The sequence below is a fragment of the Hevea brasiliensis genome, chromosome 9 (genome assembly GCF_030052815.1).
Source record: "Hevea brasiliensis isolate MT/VB/25A 57/8 chromosome 9, ASM3005281v1, whole genome shotgun sequence".
Taxonomy (NCBI): Eukaryota; Viridiplantae; Streptophyta; class Magnoliopsida; order Malpighiales; family Euphorbiaceae; genus Hevea; species Hevea brasiliensis.
In genome coordinates, this window is record NC_079501.1 from 3,746,434 (window position 1) to 3,764,508 (window position 18,075).

Sequence of the window (18,075 nt, forward strand, 5' to 3'; positions counted from 1 at the left end):
ACATATAGTAGTTTATTAGTTTATTAAACTTTAATTTTTAGTAGTTTATTTTTATCTCTTTTGGATTATAAACTAATTATTATTTGCATATTTGTTAGTTATTATTATATAATTTTATGTTACTTGAGGTGTGATAGCATAATTATATATTTTTTTTATTTTTAATATATATTTTTTATTTTTGCGCCTTGGCTCTCTCGAGCGAGCGCCTGCACCTTGCGCCTAGGCTCCAAGACACCTTGGCGCCTTGGTGTGCCTTGAGCCTTTGATAACTATGATTTCTGGGATGAAGCAATTAATACAGCCTATTTCTTAGTTAATAGATCTCCATCTACAACTATTGAGTACAACACTCCTTTTGAGATCTGGTTCAATTCACCTGCTGATTACTCTCAGCTGAGAGTGTTTGGTTGCCCTGCTTATGCTCATGTGAGGGATGGTAAGCTTGAGCCGAGGGTAAGAAAATGCATATTTCTAGGGTATGCATCTATAGTTAAAGGTTACAGGTTGTGGTGCAATGATCCAAAGTCTCCAGGATTAATTATTAGTAGGGATGTAACATTTAACGAGTCTGCTTCATTGGATAGTCAGAAGAAGTCAATAGCATAATTATATTATGGTGTTAGAGAACAGGTAGAGCTTGACATTGATACTTCAGCAATTCAATCTAGTAATTCAAAGGATGAGGTGCAAGATCTTGATCAATAAGAGAATGCACCTGAGTAACAGCAACAGGAACCATATAGCATTGCAACTGGTAGAGAAAGAAGACAAATTAGACCCCCGTAGAGATATGCATATACAGATCTAATTGCGTTTGTCTTGTCAATTGCTGAGACAGTTGATGTGCATAAACCTAGCAATTATAGAGAAACCATTTCTTGTTTAGATGCAGATTAGTGGGTCGGTGATATGAGTGAATAAATTGAATCTCTTCACAAGAATTAGACTTGGGAGCGTGTAACATTGCTTAAGGGATAGAAAGTGGTAGGCTGTAAATGGGTATTCAAGAAAAAGGAAGGCACTCTGGGGGTTGAAGCACCTCGATATAAGGTACGATTGGTAGCAAAAAACTTTACTTAAAGGGAGGGGATTAACTTTAGTGAAGTGTTTTCTCTCGTTATGAAGCACAGTTCTATCAGAGTCTTACTTGCTATGGTTGCTCTTCATGATCTAGAGCTTGAGTAATTAGATGTGAAGATAGCATTTTGCATGGTGAGTTAGAGGAGCAAATTTATATGAGTAAGCCTAAGAGATTTATCATTTCAGGTATGAAAAATCATGTTTGCTTGCTTAAGAAATCTTTAAATAGTCTGAAACAATCCCTTAGGCAATGGTACAAAAGATTTAATACATTTATGGTTCGTAATGGCTTTAATCGTAGTTCATATGAGAGTTGTGTATATCATAAGAAGCTTTCAGATGATTCCTTTATTTATTTATTGTTGTATGTGGATGACATACTTATTGCTACTAAAAGCATGTCACAAATTAACATTCTGAAAAAGCAGTTGAGTGATGAGCTTAATATAAAGGATTTGGGTGCTGCAAGTAATATATTGAGAATAAAAATTACTAGGGATAGAAGTGTTTAGAAGCTTTTCTTGTCTCAACAGGCCTATGTTGAGAAAGTGCTTAAGCATTTCAACATGAATAATGCTAAGCCTGTGACTGTTCCATTTGTTGCTCATTTTAAGTTATCTGCAGACATGTCACCAAAAACAAATAAGAAGATGGAGCATAGGTCCAGTGTTCCCTATTCGAGTGCTGTTGGTAACATCATGTATGCTATGGTATGCACCCGACCAAACATTTCACATGCAGTTAGTGTTGTAAGTAGATATATAGTGTGTCATCAGAAAGAGCATTGGCAGACAGTGAAATGAATTTTGAGGTATTTGAAGGGCATTATAGATGTTGGTTTGATATTTGATAGGGCAAAGATGAGTGATTCAGTTATTAGTTATGTGGATTCAAATTTTACAGGGGGCTTAGACAATAGGAGATCTTTGACAGGTTATTTGTTTATTCTTTCTGGAAGTGCTATAAGTTGGAAGGCAACATTGCAAGCTACAGTTGCTTTGTCTATCATAGAGACTGAATATATGGCCTTAACAAAGGCAGTAAAAGAAGCTTTATGGTTACAAGATTTGGTGGGTGATCTTGGGTTGATATAGAACAAGCCAATAGTATTTTGTGACAGTCAGAGTGTAATACATCTCACAAAGAGACTGAATATATGGCCTTAACAAAGCAGTAAAAGAAGCTTTATGGTTACAAGATTTGGTGGGTAATCTTAGGTTGATACAAAACAAGCCAACGGTGTTTTGTGACAACCAGAGTGTAATACATCTCACAAAAAATCAAATGTACCATGAGCGAATTAAGCACATTGATGTCAGATATCACTTCATTCAAGACATTATATCTCAGAGGACTGTAGTTGTGCAAAAAGTCTCTACACATGATAATCCAATGGATACGATGACCAAGGGAGCCTCAGTCATCAAGTTTAGGCATCGCCTAGACTTGATTGGTGTTTGTAGTGCTCAGAAATGCCCTTGCGAGGGCATATGATAAGATAGAGTGTTTGCGGCTATTTTGTTAATAATTGAGAGAATTCAAGCCAAGGTGAAGAATTTTTATTTTTTTTATGTGGTTTGAATTTTGAATATGTCTTTATGGACTTGAATTGTGACCTGACTTTTACGCTGTAACCCGATTGGGATAAAAAGTAAGATATGTGGTGGTAGCAAATGGCACGGGCTTATATGGACTAATAAAATTATTGTAGTATTCTGCCATTTGCGGAAGAGTTGTGAGATATTCGAAAAATATACTAGGGTTAAGATTTGAGAGTTCTGAGTGATTGTATCTTGCTCTTTTCATCATAGTGAAACTTTTTTCTCTCATCTTATCCATAAACGTAAACTTTACTGTTGAACCACGTTAAATCCTATTTTATTCTTATTTTCTTTTTATATTGTATGATTATATAATTCATGTGTATATCTTAAATTTTTATACCTGTCATAACAACTGCTCAACTTAAAAACATTATATCTTGTTTTGACTTAAATGTGAACAATTTAGCGAAATGAATTACCAAAAAATTCGTAGAAAATAGTTTCTCAACTGAATAATTTTTTTGTAGTTTTTTGTCAATTTGAGTTGGAAGTTTGGTTTTTATGATTTAGGATTGCACTTATTGGACGGCTTTTTTTTTTTTTAATCCCAACTTTATTATATATATATATATATATATATATATATATATATATATATATATATATATATATATATATATATAATGTGACGTGGATATGGGGCCATTGCGCAACTTGAAAGCAGCTTTGTACCACTAGAGACAAGGAAAGGAAGCGACAAAAAAAGGTCAAATAATTTTTTCAAAGAAGTAGGTGGGGACCTTTACACTGTGTATGGAGAGGGAAGAAAGTGAGAGGGAAAAGAAAATGTAGGAAAAAATAAATTTATTTTTTATTATTTTATTTAAATTGAGTAAAAAATAAAAAAAATATTAAAAAAAATAAAATATTTTATTTTTTTAAATAAAAAAATTGAAAAAAAATATTTAAAAATATTAATGTGATCTTATATTAATTTTTTTTTAATTTTAGATGCAAAGTTATAATTTTATTATTTATAAAATAATTTTTTTTAATATTTTATTTACTCAATATAAATAAAAAAAATAATTTTTATTTTCATTCATTACTTCTCCTTTCATTTTCTTTCCTCTTTTGAAATGTTTCCAAACATGGTGTTATTGAAGAACAAGCAACTGGCGAAAAGAGTGAAGATCATTAAAACGGGGAAGCTTGAAAGTATAAAAATTTACCTTATTTAATTGACTTTTTATTTTAATTTTATATAAAATTAAAAAAAAATATATTTTTCTTTTCAAAAAATAATTTATTTATCTTATAAAAAAGAAAAATAGAGAAGGCCATTCATCTTAAGTATTTCAAATCTACTCTCACTAAATTTTTCTATCAATGTAATTTCACAATTCTAATATATACATATTATCTGATTTTATGACACTTCACTAAACTCAAATTTATTACAATTTAAATTTAATATATCAACAATTTAATTTTATTGAAATAAATGGATGCAGGTAAGTTTATGTATCAATTCCATGAAAGCGAAAGGCTTGGCTTTTGTTTTTTGTATTCATCATCGTCTTCAACTTTGCCAGTTGCCACAACCGTGTAGCTCCAAGTGTAAAATTCAGCTATGGCCATTTCAATTCGTGCTTTATTTAGCAAACATGAACGCTAAGAAAGGTTCCCTTGTCAATGGGTGAAGATCCGTACCAGTCAATTTGTTACTAATGAGAATTTTTTTTTTTTTAAATGAGGATTCAGATGCCATAGCATTGGAGGTCCAATCAACTATCTCAATTGGGCAAAATTAGATTCCTCAGTCCTCTTCATGGGATACATGGTGCAATTTGATTGGCGTGTCCAAAAAATTTCCAATGACAAATTATGACAAGCAAGGCTTGTTCATTTCCCCACTAGAAAAGAATCCAAATACCAAATGGTTTATTGGACGATTCAAACATCTATTTTGCTTGAATAAATTATTCGCAAGAAAGTAATTTAAATAAAATTTTATATAGTTATATTTGTTTTTTATTTATTTAAAAATAATTTATTTTAAATTAAGAAATTAAAAATTTTCATTTCAAATAAAAAAATTAATTAAATTGAATTTTATAAAATTATATATTGTGCTCAAATTAATGCATTTCAATGTACACATATTCTAGTTGCCTTATTCCCCTTTTACAAGCCAAAAAAATAAAAAAATTTAGCAGGCAATGGACCACCCACAACACTTGCTATAAGCATTTATTAAGTGGGGTTTTATCCCGGAGAAAACCACAACCTCCTTATATCGAGACAAAATTAAACCTAAAGGTTCATGTAACTGTATATAAAAAGTAGAGTATTTGTAAAAATTATCTTAATAAAACTTATTAATATTTAGATGATTAAAATTTATTTTAAATTAAATTATAATTTTTTATTAAGTATTTGGATATGTCCAAATCTTGATTATTATTACTCAAATGATATTTGAATCCATTTAATTTTATATATTTAATTAATAATTTACATAAAATATTTTTAATTAATAATTTATATTTTAAAATTTAATAAATCTATAAAATATTTAAAATATAATATATAAAAATATATATTATATATTTAATTAATTATTTATATAAATAAATTTAAATAATGTGTAATGCAGCATGCAAAAATCTGAAACTAATCCAAACAATGAATATTAACTCTCAAATTTAAATTTATCTAAAACCTAATTATATACTTCATTTTAAGATAAATATGAACTAATATCTACAAATATTCAATCCATAACCACTCTACTTAAAAGCATTATATCTTGTTTTGACTTAAATATGAACAATTCAGTATTGAATGGACAAGATAAATCGAAAATGTGTAGAAATTAGTGACTTAACTTGATATATATATATATATATATATATATATATATATATATATATATATATATATATATATATATATAAATTTTGTAGTTTCTTGCCAAATTGAGTTGAAAGTTTGGATTTTATGATTTATGATTGCAGTTATTGGACGGCTCTTTTTTTTCTTTTTTTTTTTAATTTCAATTTTACTCTGATATATAATTTTCTCCTCATATGTATATATTCATTTATGACTTGAAAAAAAATAGTATAACATAATCTAAAAATATTATACATTTTTAAGAATTTAACTCAAAATTATTCAGAATGAATAAAGCGAATTCATATAGTTGACGTTAAATTTTTAAAATAAAATCCATTTTAGTCCAACACAATAATTGTAGATTGACGGTGGGTGCATCTTATCCAAGATTTTAATGGGCCGCTCAACTAAGTCCAAAAATTGTGCATGCTTAGATATGAATCGGAGAACTGGGGCATAGTCAATTATGAATTCATAGACTTGAACAAGACAACTAGGATTAAAGAGGGCGGAGCCTCCCAATGTGATGTGGATATGTGGCCACTGCTCAACTCAAAAGCAACTTTGTGCCACTAGAGACAAGGAAAGGAAGCGACAAACAAAGGTCAGATAATTTTTTCAAAGAAGTAGGTAGGGATCCTTTATTGAAGGACAAGCAACTGGTGAAGAGAGTGAAGATAATTTGTTTAAATGGGGAAGCTTAAAAGTATAAAAATTTATCTTTTTTAATTGACTTTTTTATTTTAATTTTATAAAAAATTAAAATAAATATATTTTTTTACTTTTCAAAAAATAATATATTTATCTAATAAAAAAAATAATTCATTTTAATTTTGGCATTTGGGATTTTTTTTTTCTTAAAACCTATATAAAAGAAGTTTTAAATAGCTTTTAAAGCAAAGACAACGTCACAATCAACAGTTAACGTGTCAAACAGTAATTCCCTTGCCAGAATCATTGACTGTTGCTATGATTCCAAGTCCAACTGTTTTTTAGGTGATGCTGACATTATTTGTGGGATTCTTTAAATATATTAATTAAAAATTAATTTTAATTTTAATTTAATATATTTAATTTATAAAAAAATTTAAAACCTTTATTTTTTAAATTTAAATCACAATTTTAAATATAGAAACATTTAAAAAAATAATTTAATTATTTTAAATTTATAAAATTAAACTAATTTAATTTAATTTTAATATTATCTAATTAGCATATATAAAAAATTTAAAATTAATTTTGATAATATGTTAAACATATTTTTAAATATTCATGTTTATGGTCAAAAGAAAGAAATAAACAAACTATAAAAATACAAAATAAAAAGCATGAGGTCTCTTCCCGATTGGCTGAGAGCTAACAACCAGAAAAAAGGCATATTCGTATATACCAAGGTTTAGCCCAACTTGCATCAGTTCAAAAAACCTTGCTTCTGTCTTTTTAGTGAAAATTGTGTTACGCAACGATACATTTAAAAATATTCAATTTATAATTAAAGCGAATTCTATATAAATTTGTAATATTTAATGAATTTGGGTATGGATTACAAATCCACATTTATTAATTCTTGAAAAAAAAACTAATTTTACAATACATCTTCTTTCTTTAAAGATAAAACAAAAATTCAATTTCAGAGTTATTATAAATATAAACTAAATAAAATTTAATTAAATTATTTCAAGCATAAAATAAATTTGCAAATAATTATATTTTATGGAATTTATAAATTTATCAAAATATATTAGTACAACTTTGCGCAAGCTCTTGGGCTAATCAATTTTAATGAAATATAAAATGGGCTGGAACAGTTTCCCTAAGCAAAGCAAAGTCTCTTAGGCCCAAACCATTTTACAGATTTCTCAGGCTGCAAATCTCACTAAACGCCCGTTCTCTTTGGTTCTGTTTTCACTGAGCCGAATCTCTGTCCTGAGTGGCTAACTATTAAAGGAAAGTCTCAACCCTTGTTGGGGGCACAGTTTGGAACTTGCAATTAGGCCCAGAACCCCGTGCGGCCTTGGTCCTCGCCCATGAATCCATTACTCAAATTTACGGTTATTTACATATCAGCCATCAAACTGTTTCATCTGATCCAGAACTCATTTTTTCTGTTTTTTAAATATTATTAAAAATAATTTACATATTTAAGAATAATTGTATTTAATTTCAATAATAATAATAATAATAATAATAATAAAGATACGCAGAATCACCCTCTGGCAATAAATTTCAATAAAAAAAAAACAAAAATCAAAACCCTTCAAATGAACAATTTTGCCTTAACGTCAAGGCATTTTCTATAGGCAATAGTCTCCGCAATCCCCAATTCTCGTACCCAAACGCTCCTTTATTTCTCTCTCTTTCTCTCTATCTCTGTATCCACAAAACCTAATATTGATCACCCCCATCCCTCTTCCCTGCACCATTTCATTTAATGCTAAAATCCTCCATCCCTGCAAGTGCGCTTCTACTTTCACTTTTGATTCGCCGAAACCTCATCATTATCTAGGATTCAGGGCTTTCCCTTAGGGTTTTCATAATCTGACGCTCTTTTGTATCACTAATTTGGTTCCTCTTTCTCCCCTTTAGTTTTTTTTTTTTAAATATATTTGATTTCTAGGTTTTTTTTTTAAATTTTTTTATATGCTTTGTAGATTTCATTCATTGCTTTTATACCCCCTCTTTCTATTTGCCGGATACTTCTAAGTTTTTGGAAATTGAAGTGCCTTCCCTGAAATTTCTTTCGGTTTTTCTACTTGCTATATTTTGGTTCACCAAACCAAAATTTTGGCGGAAATTACCCTACTTGTCATTTGGTTACTCAACGGATAATAACATTTGGGGCTTGTTAATCTGAAAGTATCCTTCTTTTTAAGACGGATTCACCTTGGAATCACAATCTCGGAAAACTAATCAACTATAGATTTTTTTTTTCCCTGTTGTTGTGTTCTACCTGTTTTTCCTCTTTATATGCATATGTTGTCATAAGTTCTCTTGTTTTTGGGGTAGGAGTTGGTTTTGGGAATTGGTTATTGCATAACGGGTAAGAGAAGGGAAAGGGCCTAGGATTGCATGGGCGAGCATGAGAGGCTATTGCCAAACGGCCTATTGCCCAACGAAGCGGCCTCTGTGATCCGATTACTTGACTCGGAGAGATGGTCCAAGGCCGAAGAGAGAACTGCAGAGCTCATTGCCTGCATTCAGCCCAACGAGCGCTCGGAAGAGCGCAGAAATGCTGTAGCCGATTATGTGCAGCGGCTTATCATGAAGTGCTTTCCCTGCCAGGTACATTGAATTTTTCCATGTGTGTTGCCTAGTTTATGTACTGATTTGGATTGTGAGCCTGTAGCTATTTACATGGAGATGATGGGTTATTGCATTTGGATAGTATGATCATAACTGAAGATTGTGTTGGTCCTATTATTGGAATTAAGGAGATGTCAACAACATCTCATTTTTAGGACAGGTTTATTGACGTGAAGAGGTCATTTGTGTGGGTTGGATGTGCAAGTCAAACGATCAAATGTGCTTGGCGGATGGGGATTGATTGTAATATGCAATGAGACCATTAACTGATTATGAGGAGATGCAGTTTTCAAGTTGAAAGAAGTGATGGACTTGGTGGTTTAGTATTGGCATTGTCCTGAAGGGCATATGTTCATGTTGAAGGTGGAAAGAAAAATAGATAGACCTGATATTGAGACCAAACTTGTGATTTGAGTATTCTTTTTTTTTTTTTTTTTTTGGTGGTGATGTTGGACTGATGCTCTCAGTTGTTTCATCATTGCAGAAGTGTATGCGACTTAAGTCCTTATTTACCCGTGAATGTTGTTACCTACAGGTGTTCACTTTTGGGTCTGTACCGCTTAAAACTTATTTGCCTGATGGAGACATCGACTTAACAGCTTTCAGTAAGAATCAAAATATGAAAGATTCATGGGCTCATCAGGTTCGTGATATGCTGGAGAATGAGGAGAAGAATGAGAACGCTGAATTCCGTGTGAAAGAGGTTCAGTACATTCAGGCAGAAGTAGGTCCTTTTTGTTACTCTTACATTTTTGTTATTATTACAGGCTGTCTGGGCATCTCCTCTTCCTAACTATCTTCATTTTCATTTTTTTTTATTTAAAATTTTAATTATCACCAATATTGTCAAAGGCAAGCCAGGCGCTTGACTTGGGGGTGCCCAGGCAATGTAGGTGCTGACAAAGCCCCTCATTTAGGTCTTGGTGAGACAACTTCATCTAGGTACTGCATAGATTTGCACGTGGGCTGAGGCATTAGGTGCCCAAGTGCTTGATGGCTTGAGGTGCCCAGCTCATTCACTCGATGTTTGTTTGTTTAATTTATGTTTCTCTCATTAAATTCAGTTCTAAATCATGGATTTGGGAGGCATATATGACAAAGCATGAAATTGCAATTATAAATTGCAAAAGGGATGAATTATCCTTTTCCTTAGCTCCTATTAGGGCAAAGGTACTTTCTTCCGATCATAAGTAGAAAAAAAAGAAGGGAGACAAAGAAGATCGGCGTAAAATAATTATTCTTTGGAATCAGTGCCTTGCTTTGCTTGGGCACCCTGTTGCCTTAGGCGAGAATGTGTCTTGGTGCCTGCAGGGCTCTTTTTGATTTTTGTACTGACTATTTTTGAAGTCCATGGAGTGGCATTAACCCATCTAAACATTTTTGTCCAACCAGAGTGGTCTTGTAATCTTTGGATTTGGTGAATGTTTCAAGGTCTTATAGTTGTGTATCCTCTGATATTATTATTAAGATTTTATATAGTTTTGTGTCATCCTCTAGAAAGGATATTTAAGTGCTATTCATTCTGATGACGAGGCCCAAAAACTTTAACTTTAATGTTGAGGGAAGTGTAGATGTTGAAATCTATAGGTAAGAATGTTCAAACTACCGATTAGAAGAGAATAGTATGAGGAAAAAGTAATGAAACTTTAGACTGTGACAAGTGCATCAGCTTTTTCTTTGAGAGCAATAATCATATCTGAGCTCTTTGAAACGTACTTGGAGATGCATCTGACAATTAAGATATATATAGATAAAGCCTGATTCTCCTTCTTCTGTGAGTTTTTCTGTTGGTCAATTTTTGATTTGATCTTTTCCCATTGTTTGTTGGAACATTCTGTGTGGATTGGATATGAATGAGTACATTAAAGCTGAAGACTACAAAGCCCCATGGTTTGTTTGGCAACTGCATTTTTTACTTATTTTCTCATCATAGGCTAGTGTTAAAATTGCGAGTTGGTTTTTGGGATTTTATGTATTGGTAATTGGTTTGCTTTAATTTTCTGCATTTGGATGAGATACATAGGGGCTAGGGCTATGTGTATTCTTATTGGTTTGGTCAACGGTGAGACAACAATATATCACCAAACGTGCCCACGATTAGTAAACTTCCTCACCATTCGGGGACAGCATTTATGCCAATGCTATGAACGACTCATAGAATTCCAGTTCTAGCTTTTTATGCTTATTTTATTACTTTTCTGGAAAACTTCAGCCTTCTGTTTTTATTTATTTATTTTGAATTCTGATCTTCACTTATTACTATTCGAGTTTTGTCATAATGAGTTTTGAAGGCAATTATTGTTTTAGTTGTTTATTTGAGTAGATGATTGTTGCTGAAAATTTTGTCATCTATTATAGATGTATAGCATGATCAATAAAAATTAATAAATACCTTTAATCCTGTGATTCTTGATGAGGCATTGAGCATCTTTTTTGTTTGAATATACATACAGGTGAAGATTATAAAATGTCTTGTGGAAAATATTGTTGTAGACATATCTTTTAATCAGCTTGGTGGGCTATGCACCCTTTGTTTCCTTGAGGAGGTTAGTAGCCTGTAATGAAAATATGCATACTCTGATAATATTTGTAGTTCATCACTGATTATGAATTTTGCTTCTGTAGGTTGATCATTTGATAAATCAAAATCATTTATTCAAGAAGAGTATTATATTGATAAAGGCATGGTGTTATTATGAGAGTCGTATTCTGGGGGCTCACCATGGATTGATTTCCACTTATGCTCTGGAAACCTTAGTTCTTTATATATTTCATGTTTTCAACAATTCCTTCGCTGGACCCCTTGAGGTGGTTTTCTTACAATTCTCTTTTATTTTGCTGCATTCGTCTGTTCATTTATCTGATTATTCCTTTATGTATGTAGGTTCTCTACCGTTTTCTTGAGTTCTTCAGTAAGTTTGATTGGGACAACTTTTGTGTTAGCCTTTGGGGTCCTGTACCTATCAGTTCACTTCCAGATGTAACAGGTATATTTAATTTCTTGAGGACTCATATTAACGTTTCAATGAGCGTGTTGAGTGTTTGCCAATTTACAAGTATTTTATTCACATGCTTTGTAGCGGATCCTCCTCGACAGGATGGCGGAGAGTTATTGTTGAGCAAATTATTTCTTGAGGCCTGCAGCGCAGTATATGCTGTTTTCCCTGGTGGCCAAGAAAATCAAGGGCAACCTTTCATGTCCAAACACTTTAATGTTATTGATCCTTTGCGTGTGAACAACAACCTTGGACGTAGTGTTAGTAAAGGTATTTAAGATTTTTTTTTTTTTTATATTTAACTCTCAATTATCCTTTTTGATACCTCTGCCACGACAAATACTCTTTTGTCTATCACAAATTGCTGAAGTAGCTTGAGATTTGGGACTTGGTTTTCTCCTTTTCCTTTCCTGTTGGCATTGTAATGTCCTTTGAAACATTATTGTTGTAATGCATTTGTGGCAGACTGGAATCTAGGTATCAGCATCGCTCTTATTGTAATGTGATAAAACAAAATGTAATCCATTTGGTGTGTCTCTTGATACTTGTTTTGAAGGAGCCTTGCAGATTAATGAGCTTTAAGAATGAGTGGTTGTGGTTAGAATATGCGGCAGCCGGCAAGTAGGTCATTTCTTAGCAGTTTCAGTTGCCCACTTAACTTTTTTGTATTTATTTGCAACTTAAATTAAAATATCTTCTAAGAATCTACAGTGAAGTAATGAATGTAATCAAAACTTAGAAAAAATAAGACGAATGAATCAAAATTTCACCATAACCTTCTCTTTGCTTTGATAATCTGTTGGGTAGGACTCTTAGCTTTGGATGTCTATTTGCTGATCCTTCTGCTATTTGTAGATTTTTTTAATTTGCTCTCATAAACCAATTCTCTTCTTTTATACTTGGCCGCTTTCCCTGGCCATTTGTTTAAAGCTATTGGGCAAGGTGAAGTGACACCGGATGAGTTATGATTTATGTATGGGATAATGACATCTTGAGTGTCTAAAACTTTTTAGGATTTTTTATGAGTTTGTGGATTTTTTTTGTACAATTAAACACCCAAATTGGAAAAATTGGAACAAATTGACATTGCACTTTTATGGTGATTGGATGTGTCACAGGATGGGTTAAATCATTAAAATAATATAAGGACTGTACTGGAATGGACTTATCCCAGTAGTAGACATATGACTATTTTAGTTGAAAAGAACCATATGCCACCCTCATATGACACCCTAGAACATTCTGAATCGGTAGGAGTTCCTTGGATTATTCTTAGAAATCCATAGTATTTAACTTCAACCAACTAAGAAAAACCTCAAACCAAAAAAAAAAAAAATGTTATTTAGAGTCAAGAGGAATAGAGAGAAAGAGGAGAAGTTGAAGAGAGGAGTAGAGAAGCGGTGGGGTTGTTACTTGTTATGTGAGGGGCAACTGAGTTTTTTAATTTTTTTCATATATTAGTCTATGTGTCTGCTGATGTGGTAAGAAAAGCAAAATTTTATGTTTGTTTGATCCATCATGGCACTTGCCAGTCACCAAGAAAGCGGTATAGGCATTGCAAATTCTTTTCCTCGTTTAGGCATTCAATTGCACAAGAAATTCAGTCTTTCAAATAGAAAATACTGAAAAGTTTAGCCAAAAATGTCTCTCTCACTTTAGTTAGATTGTTTAATTTAGCAGAGGATTTTAAAGGAGGCCTTTGCGCAACCAATATCTTTTCTTGGCATCTAGCATTGAAATGCTGCCATGTTCCGTAGTTCACTTTGTGAAGTCCTTTACACACATAGCAAACACATTGATATTGGGATAATAAATTTGAAGTAATCAGGATTTTGGTGACATTTGCATGATTAAGAAATAGTATATTGAGGGAAATTATAAATTATGAGGTTAAGAAATGCTTTCTGAAACAAATAAAAAGAAAAATTAACAATTGAGTGTGGATCATTATACATTATGCACACAAGCAGTTGTTTCCTGAGACATAGCATATGTGGATTTAAAATTTTCATGTCAATATCTAAATCAAAGTCCTTCTACATTTAATGCTTTTAGTATGCTCCTACCTTTTTCTTTTCAGTTTGGAACTTGTACCATTGCTAGTGACTTTTTGCTATATATCCTACCTTTCCAGGTAATTTCTTTAGGATACGTAGTGCATTTGCATTTGGGGCTAAAAAGCTGGCGCGGTTACTTGATTGCCGAAAAGAAGACATACTTTTTGAAGTAAACCAATTCTTTATGAACACCTGGGACAGACATGGTAGTGGCCAGCGTCCTGATGCACCAAGGAATGATTTGTGGCGCTTGAGATTGTCAACTCCTGACCTTTCACATGGGTCTGATAATCTCAGGAACAATTCTGGTCGTGAAGCTCAAGTTGATGTGGCACATGGTTCACATAGTGTTCCTTCTCAGCATGATAGGGAAAGCTCATGCAGAAGTAGTGAAGTTTCTGTAGTTTCTCATAGTCAAAGCCAAAAGACTAACATTCATCCAAATAACACAAGGAACTCTGATCAATCTAGAAGGGAAAGCACTTCCAATCAGGGCTTGCATACTGAGAAAAACCAAAGAAGTTCTAAACCTGATAACATTGTCAGTGACCTTCAGGGAAGGTATCTTTTTGCAAGGACACGCTCTAGTCCTGAGCTTACTGAGACATATGGTGAAGTCTCTTTTCAAGGGAGGCGTAACAGAACTCAAGAAACTGGAAAAGGTCAGAGCTCTTACAGTAGCAGGAAAAACCTGGAATCTGATAATTTGGGAAGCCATGGTATTAGATCTTCAACTGATGATCCTTCATCCATAAGAGATACCTCATCCCGTCAAAGCCTTGAAGCTGCTGGTGATTCTAACAGTGGCTCAAATAGTTACCATGAGGATTCAGGCCTAGGTTCTACTGGTGAAGAATTTGTTTCTGTCCTTGGGACACAGGGGATGCATCAGGAGGAGCAAGATTTTGTGAACATGATGTCATCTTCCACAGGTCTTGGTTTTAATGGACAAGTTAATCTTCCACTGAATTTGGCATCAAGTCCTATACCTCTTTCAATCTCACCTTCTGTTCTAGCTTCAATGGGATATCCCTCTAGAAACTTGGGTGGAATGGTACCTGCTAATATTCCTATGATGGATAATCCTTGGGGAACAAATATGCAATTTCCTCAAGGCTTGGTTTCTTCATCATTAAATCATTATTTTCCTGGCTTAGGATTGACCTCAAATACAGAAGATTCAATTGAACCTGGCAATGAGAATTTTGGTTCTGTGGAAATGAACCTGAGTGAGGCTGATCATAATTTCTGGCGTGAGCCAGAAAGGGGCTCTGCCAGTGGGTTTGATCTTGACAATGGAGGTCTTGATATCCATCAATCAGATGATAAGCAGCAGTCCACTTCAGCTAGTTATAACTTTGTTCCTTCATCCCAGTTAAGTAGCTCTGTTAGCTTTTCGAGAGTTCAACAGAAGTTTTCCAAAGAATCCCGAGGGTCAATGAAGGAAGATCATATTGATACTTTACCATATCAAGAAAATAGGGGCGCTGAAATTTACTTTGATGACAGAAGTGCAGCTTCAAGGTCCTTTCCTACTGTGAGAAGTAAAACTTCTTCTGAGAGTTCATGGGAAGGATCACCTGTGAAGGCGGCATCAAAGTCAATGAGGGAAAAGAGAAACAGGAAAACAGCTTCTTCAGTTGTGCCATCTGCTGTTTTTGGGAAAGGTAAGAATGTGTCTGAACATTCCTCCAATCAGGCAGAAGATGAAAGCAAAGACCGGACTCCACTGTCCACTGTGAGCCCTGAAATGACAGAAAGAAACATGGTACCTCCATCAGCTGCTGCTGTGCATGTTCCAGGGCATCAGATTCCTGGATATGAAACAGCACAGACAAGTGGATCTGAGTCATTGATACCTATTGCTCCAATGCTTTTAGGTCCTGGTTCAAGGCAAAGAACTACCGATAATTCAGGGGTTGTTCCTTTTGCATTTTATCCTACTGGGCCACCTGTTCCTTTTGTTACTATGCTTCCAGTGTACAACTTTAATACTGGGACAGGAACTTCTGATGCATCAACAAGCCAATTTAATGTTGAGGAGGTTGTAGATAACAGTGATTCTGGTCAGAATTTTGATTCATCTGAGGGACTCGATCAATCTGAGGTGGTAAGCACTTCTAATTCTATGAGAGGGCCTGCTTCTGTAGAGCCATTGGAGCACAAATCTGACATTCTTAACAGTGATTTTCCTAGCCACTGGAAAAACTTGCAATATGGGCGATTTTGCCAAAACTCACGGTATCCCACACCTTTGGTTTATCCTTCACCTCTGATGATGCCGCCTGTATATTTACAAGGCCGTCTTCCATGGGATGGGCCTGGGAGACCTCTTTCAACGAACATGAATCTTTTCACACAGCTAATGAGTTATGGGCCACGTCTTGTTCCTGTTGCTCCTCTTCAGTCTGTTTCTAGTAGATCTGCAGGTGTTTACCAGCATTATGTTGATGAAATGCCAAGATTTCGTAGTGGGACTGGGACCTACCTGCCAAATCCTGTAAGATAGTTTTCAGGACCAATATTTTACTTAAAAGGATTGGGGATTTTTATCAATTTACTGTTTTCATTTGGTGACCTTAAATTTAATGTCTCTTTGCTGATTGAAGTTTTTGTTTTTGATTTTGCTGATCTCTGTACATTTTTTTTTTCACAATTTATTTTGATTTATTTTAGAAGGTATCCGGTCGGGACCGTCATTCTACAAATAATAGAAAGGGAAATTACAGTTATGATAGAAGTGACCACCATGGTGAGAGGGAAGGGAACTGGAATGTTAATTCAAAGCCTCGAGCTTCTGGACGTAGCCACAGTCGCAGCCAAGCTGAGAAGTCAAGCTCAAGGTTGGATCGGTTGACGGCAAATGAGAGCCGAACCGATAGGACATGGGGTTCTCATAGACATGATACGTTTCCTTCATACCAGTCTCAGAATGGTCCAATCCGTTCTAACTCCTCACAGAGTAGTTCTGCCAATCTGGCATATGGCATGTATCCACTACAGTCCATGAATCCTGGAGTTTCAACAAATGGACCTACATTTCCACCTGTTGTCATGCTATATCCTTATGATCATAGTGCTGGATTTGGATCTCCTGCAGAGCAGCTCGAGTTTGGATCTCTTGGGCCAGTTGGTTACTCAGCTGTCAATGAGGTCCCTCATTTAAATGAGGGAAGCCGAACAAGTAGGGGATTTGAGGAGCAAAGGTTTCATGGCAGCTCTGCTCAGCGGTCTTCACCAGATCAACCTTCTTCACCTCATCTTCAGAGGTAGTCATGTCATCATTCTGTTTGTTAAGTACAAGGTTTCTGAATTGCAGTGGGCCTGAAAGCCTAGTTGTTTGTGGATACGTGGCAGTGTTTTAGAATCATAGTACTAAAGGTAGTTCTACAACAACAATCTATTTCTGCCTTTAAGACAACAGAACATACTGTTACATTGCCATATACTTATTGGTGATGACATATGATATTATGAGCTGCAGTCATTTCATACGGTACTAGTAGTACCATAGATGGTGGGGCTGTGATCTATAAGTAGAATGTTTATGCTGCAACTTTTGTTTATTAACTGCCTATTATTTCACTGGGATTGTTTTATGATGTTTTTGATTTATCATCTTAACAGGGGCATTTGATTTTATTGCCAGATCAGTGGTCCAAAGGAATTATCAGTTGAAGGATGAGGATTTCCCACCTCTTGCATTTCTGAACCAAGCAGGAAATGATGGTAATAAGAACTACAATGAAAAAACCTCCAGTTACCAGGCCCTTGTGATCTCACCTCATTCATAAAAAGGGTGTGAATCATCAGATACTCATGGAAGGCGACCCATTCTTGCTGGCTCGTGCTTGTTTGTACACTAATCATTTTCTAACCTGTCCTGTTTTACGTGGATGTAGCAGATCAGCGGCAAGGGGGGTGCAGGACCACGGTGTTTAGTTTTTAATATAGGGCTCGAACACATTGTAACTCCACTGATGTAGAAGTTCGCAGGTCTAGAATCTTAGGATTTTACAATGTTATAAATTTATTTTGTCTGGATTCTGTTCCACACTGTATTAGGGATTTTGATGCACAAGCTCAGTGTAAGAGCTTTTATGGAATCCTGCTTAAAAGATTAACGTTGTAGCAATACCCCAGCCAAAGATAGATGAAAAAGATTCTTGTTTAAAGCTCTTGCACTCAACT

General features: G+C 34.1%; 1 protein-coding gene across 5 annotated transcripts; it reads left to right on the plus strand.

Moving 5' to 3' along the window:
- The first annotated feature begins 7,780 nt into the window (after positions 1 to 7,780).
- On the plus strand, positions 7,781 to 18,059 carry LOC110670434 (uncharacterized). 5 transcript variants are annotated; one of them, XR_002497890.2, is made up of 9 exons: positions 7,781 to 8,810; positions 9,367 to 9,555; positions 11,285 to 11,377; positions 11,457 to 11,639; positions 11,716 to 11,818; positions 11,912 to 12,097; positions 13,962 to 16,384; positions 16,561 to 17,265; positions 17,512 to 17,678. XR_002497890.2 is itself a non-coding variant. In XM_021832480.2 (9 exons), exons 1-9 carry the CDS (start codon positions 8,598 to 8,600, stop codon positions 17,519 to 17,521), a joined length of 3,993 nt encoding a protein of 1,330 aa, XP_021688172.2. In that variant the 5' UTR covers positions 7,781 to 8,597; the 3' UTR covers positions 17,522 to 18,059. The 5 variants fall into 5 exon arrangements, 3 of the variants coding, with proteins under 3 accessions (XP_021688172.2, XP_021688170.2, XP_021688171.2); XR_002497891.2 differs by having other exon boundaries at positions 17,534 to 17,676; XM_021832480.2 differs by having other exon boundaries at positions 16,561 to 17,153; positions 17,512 to 18,059.
- The last annotated feature ends 16 nt before the right edge of the window (positions 18,060 to 18,075 follow it).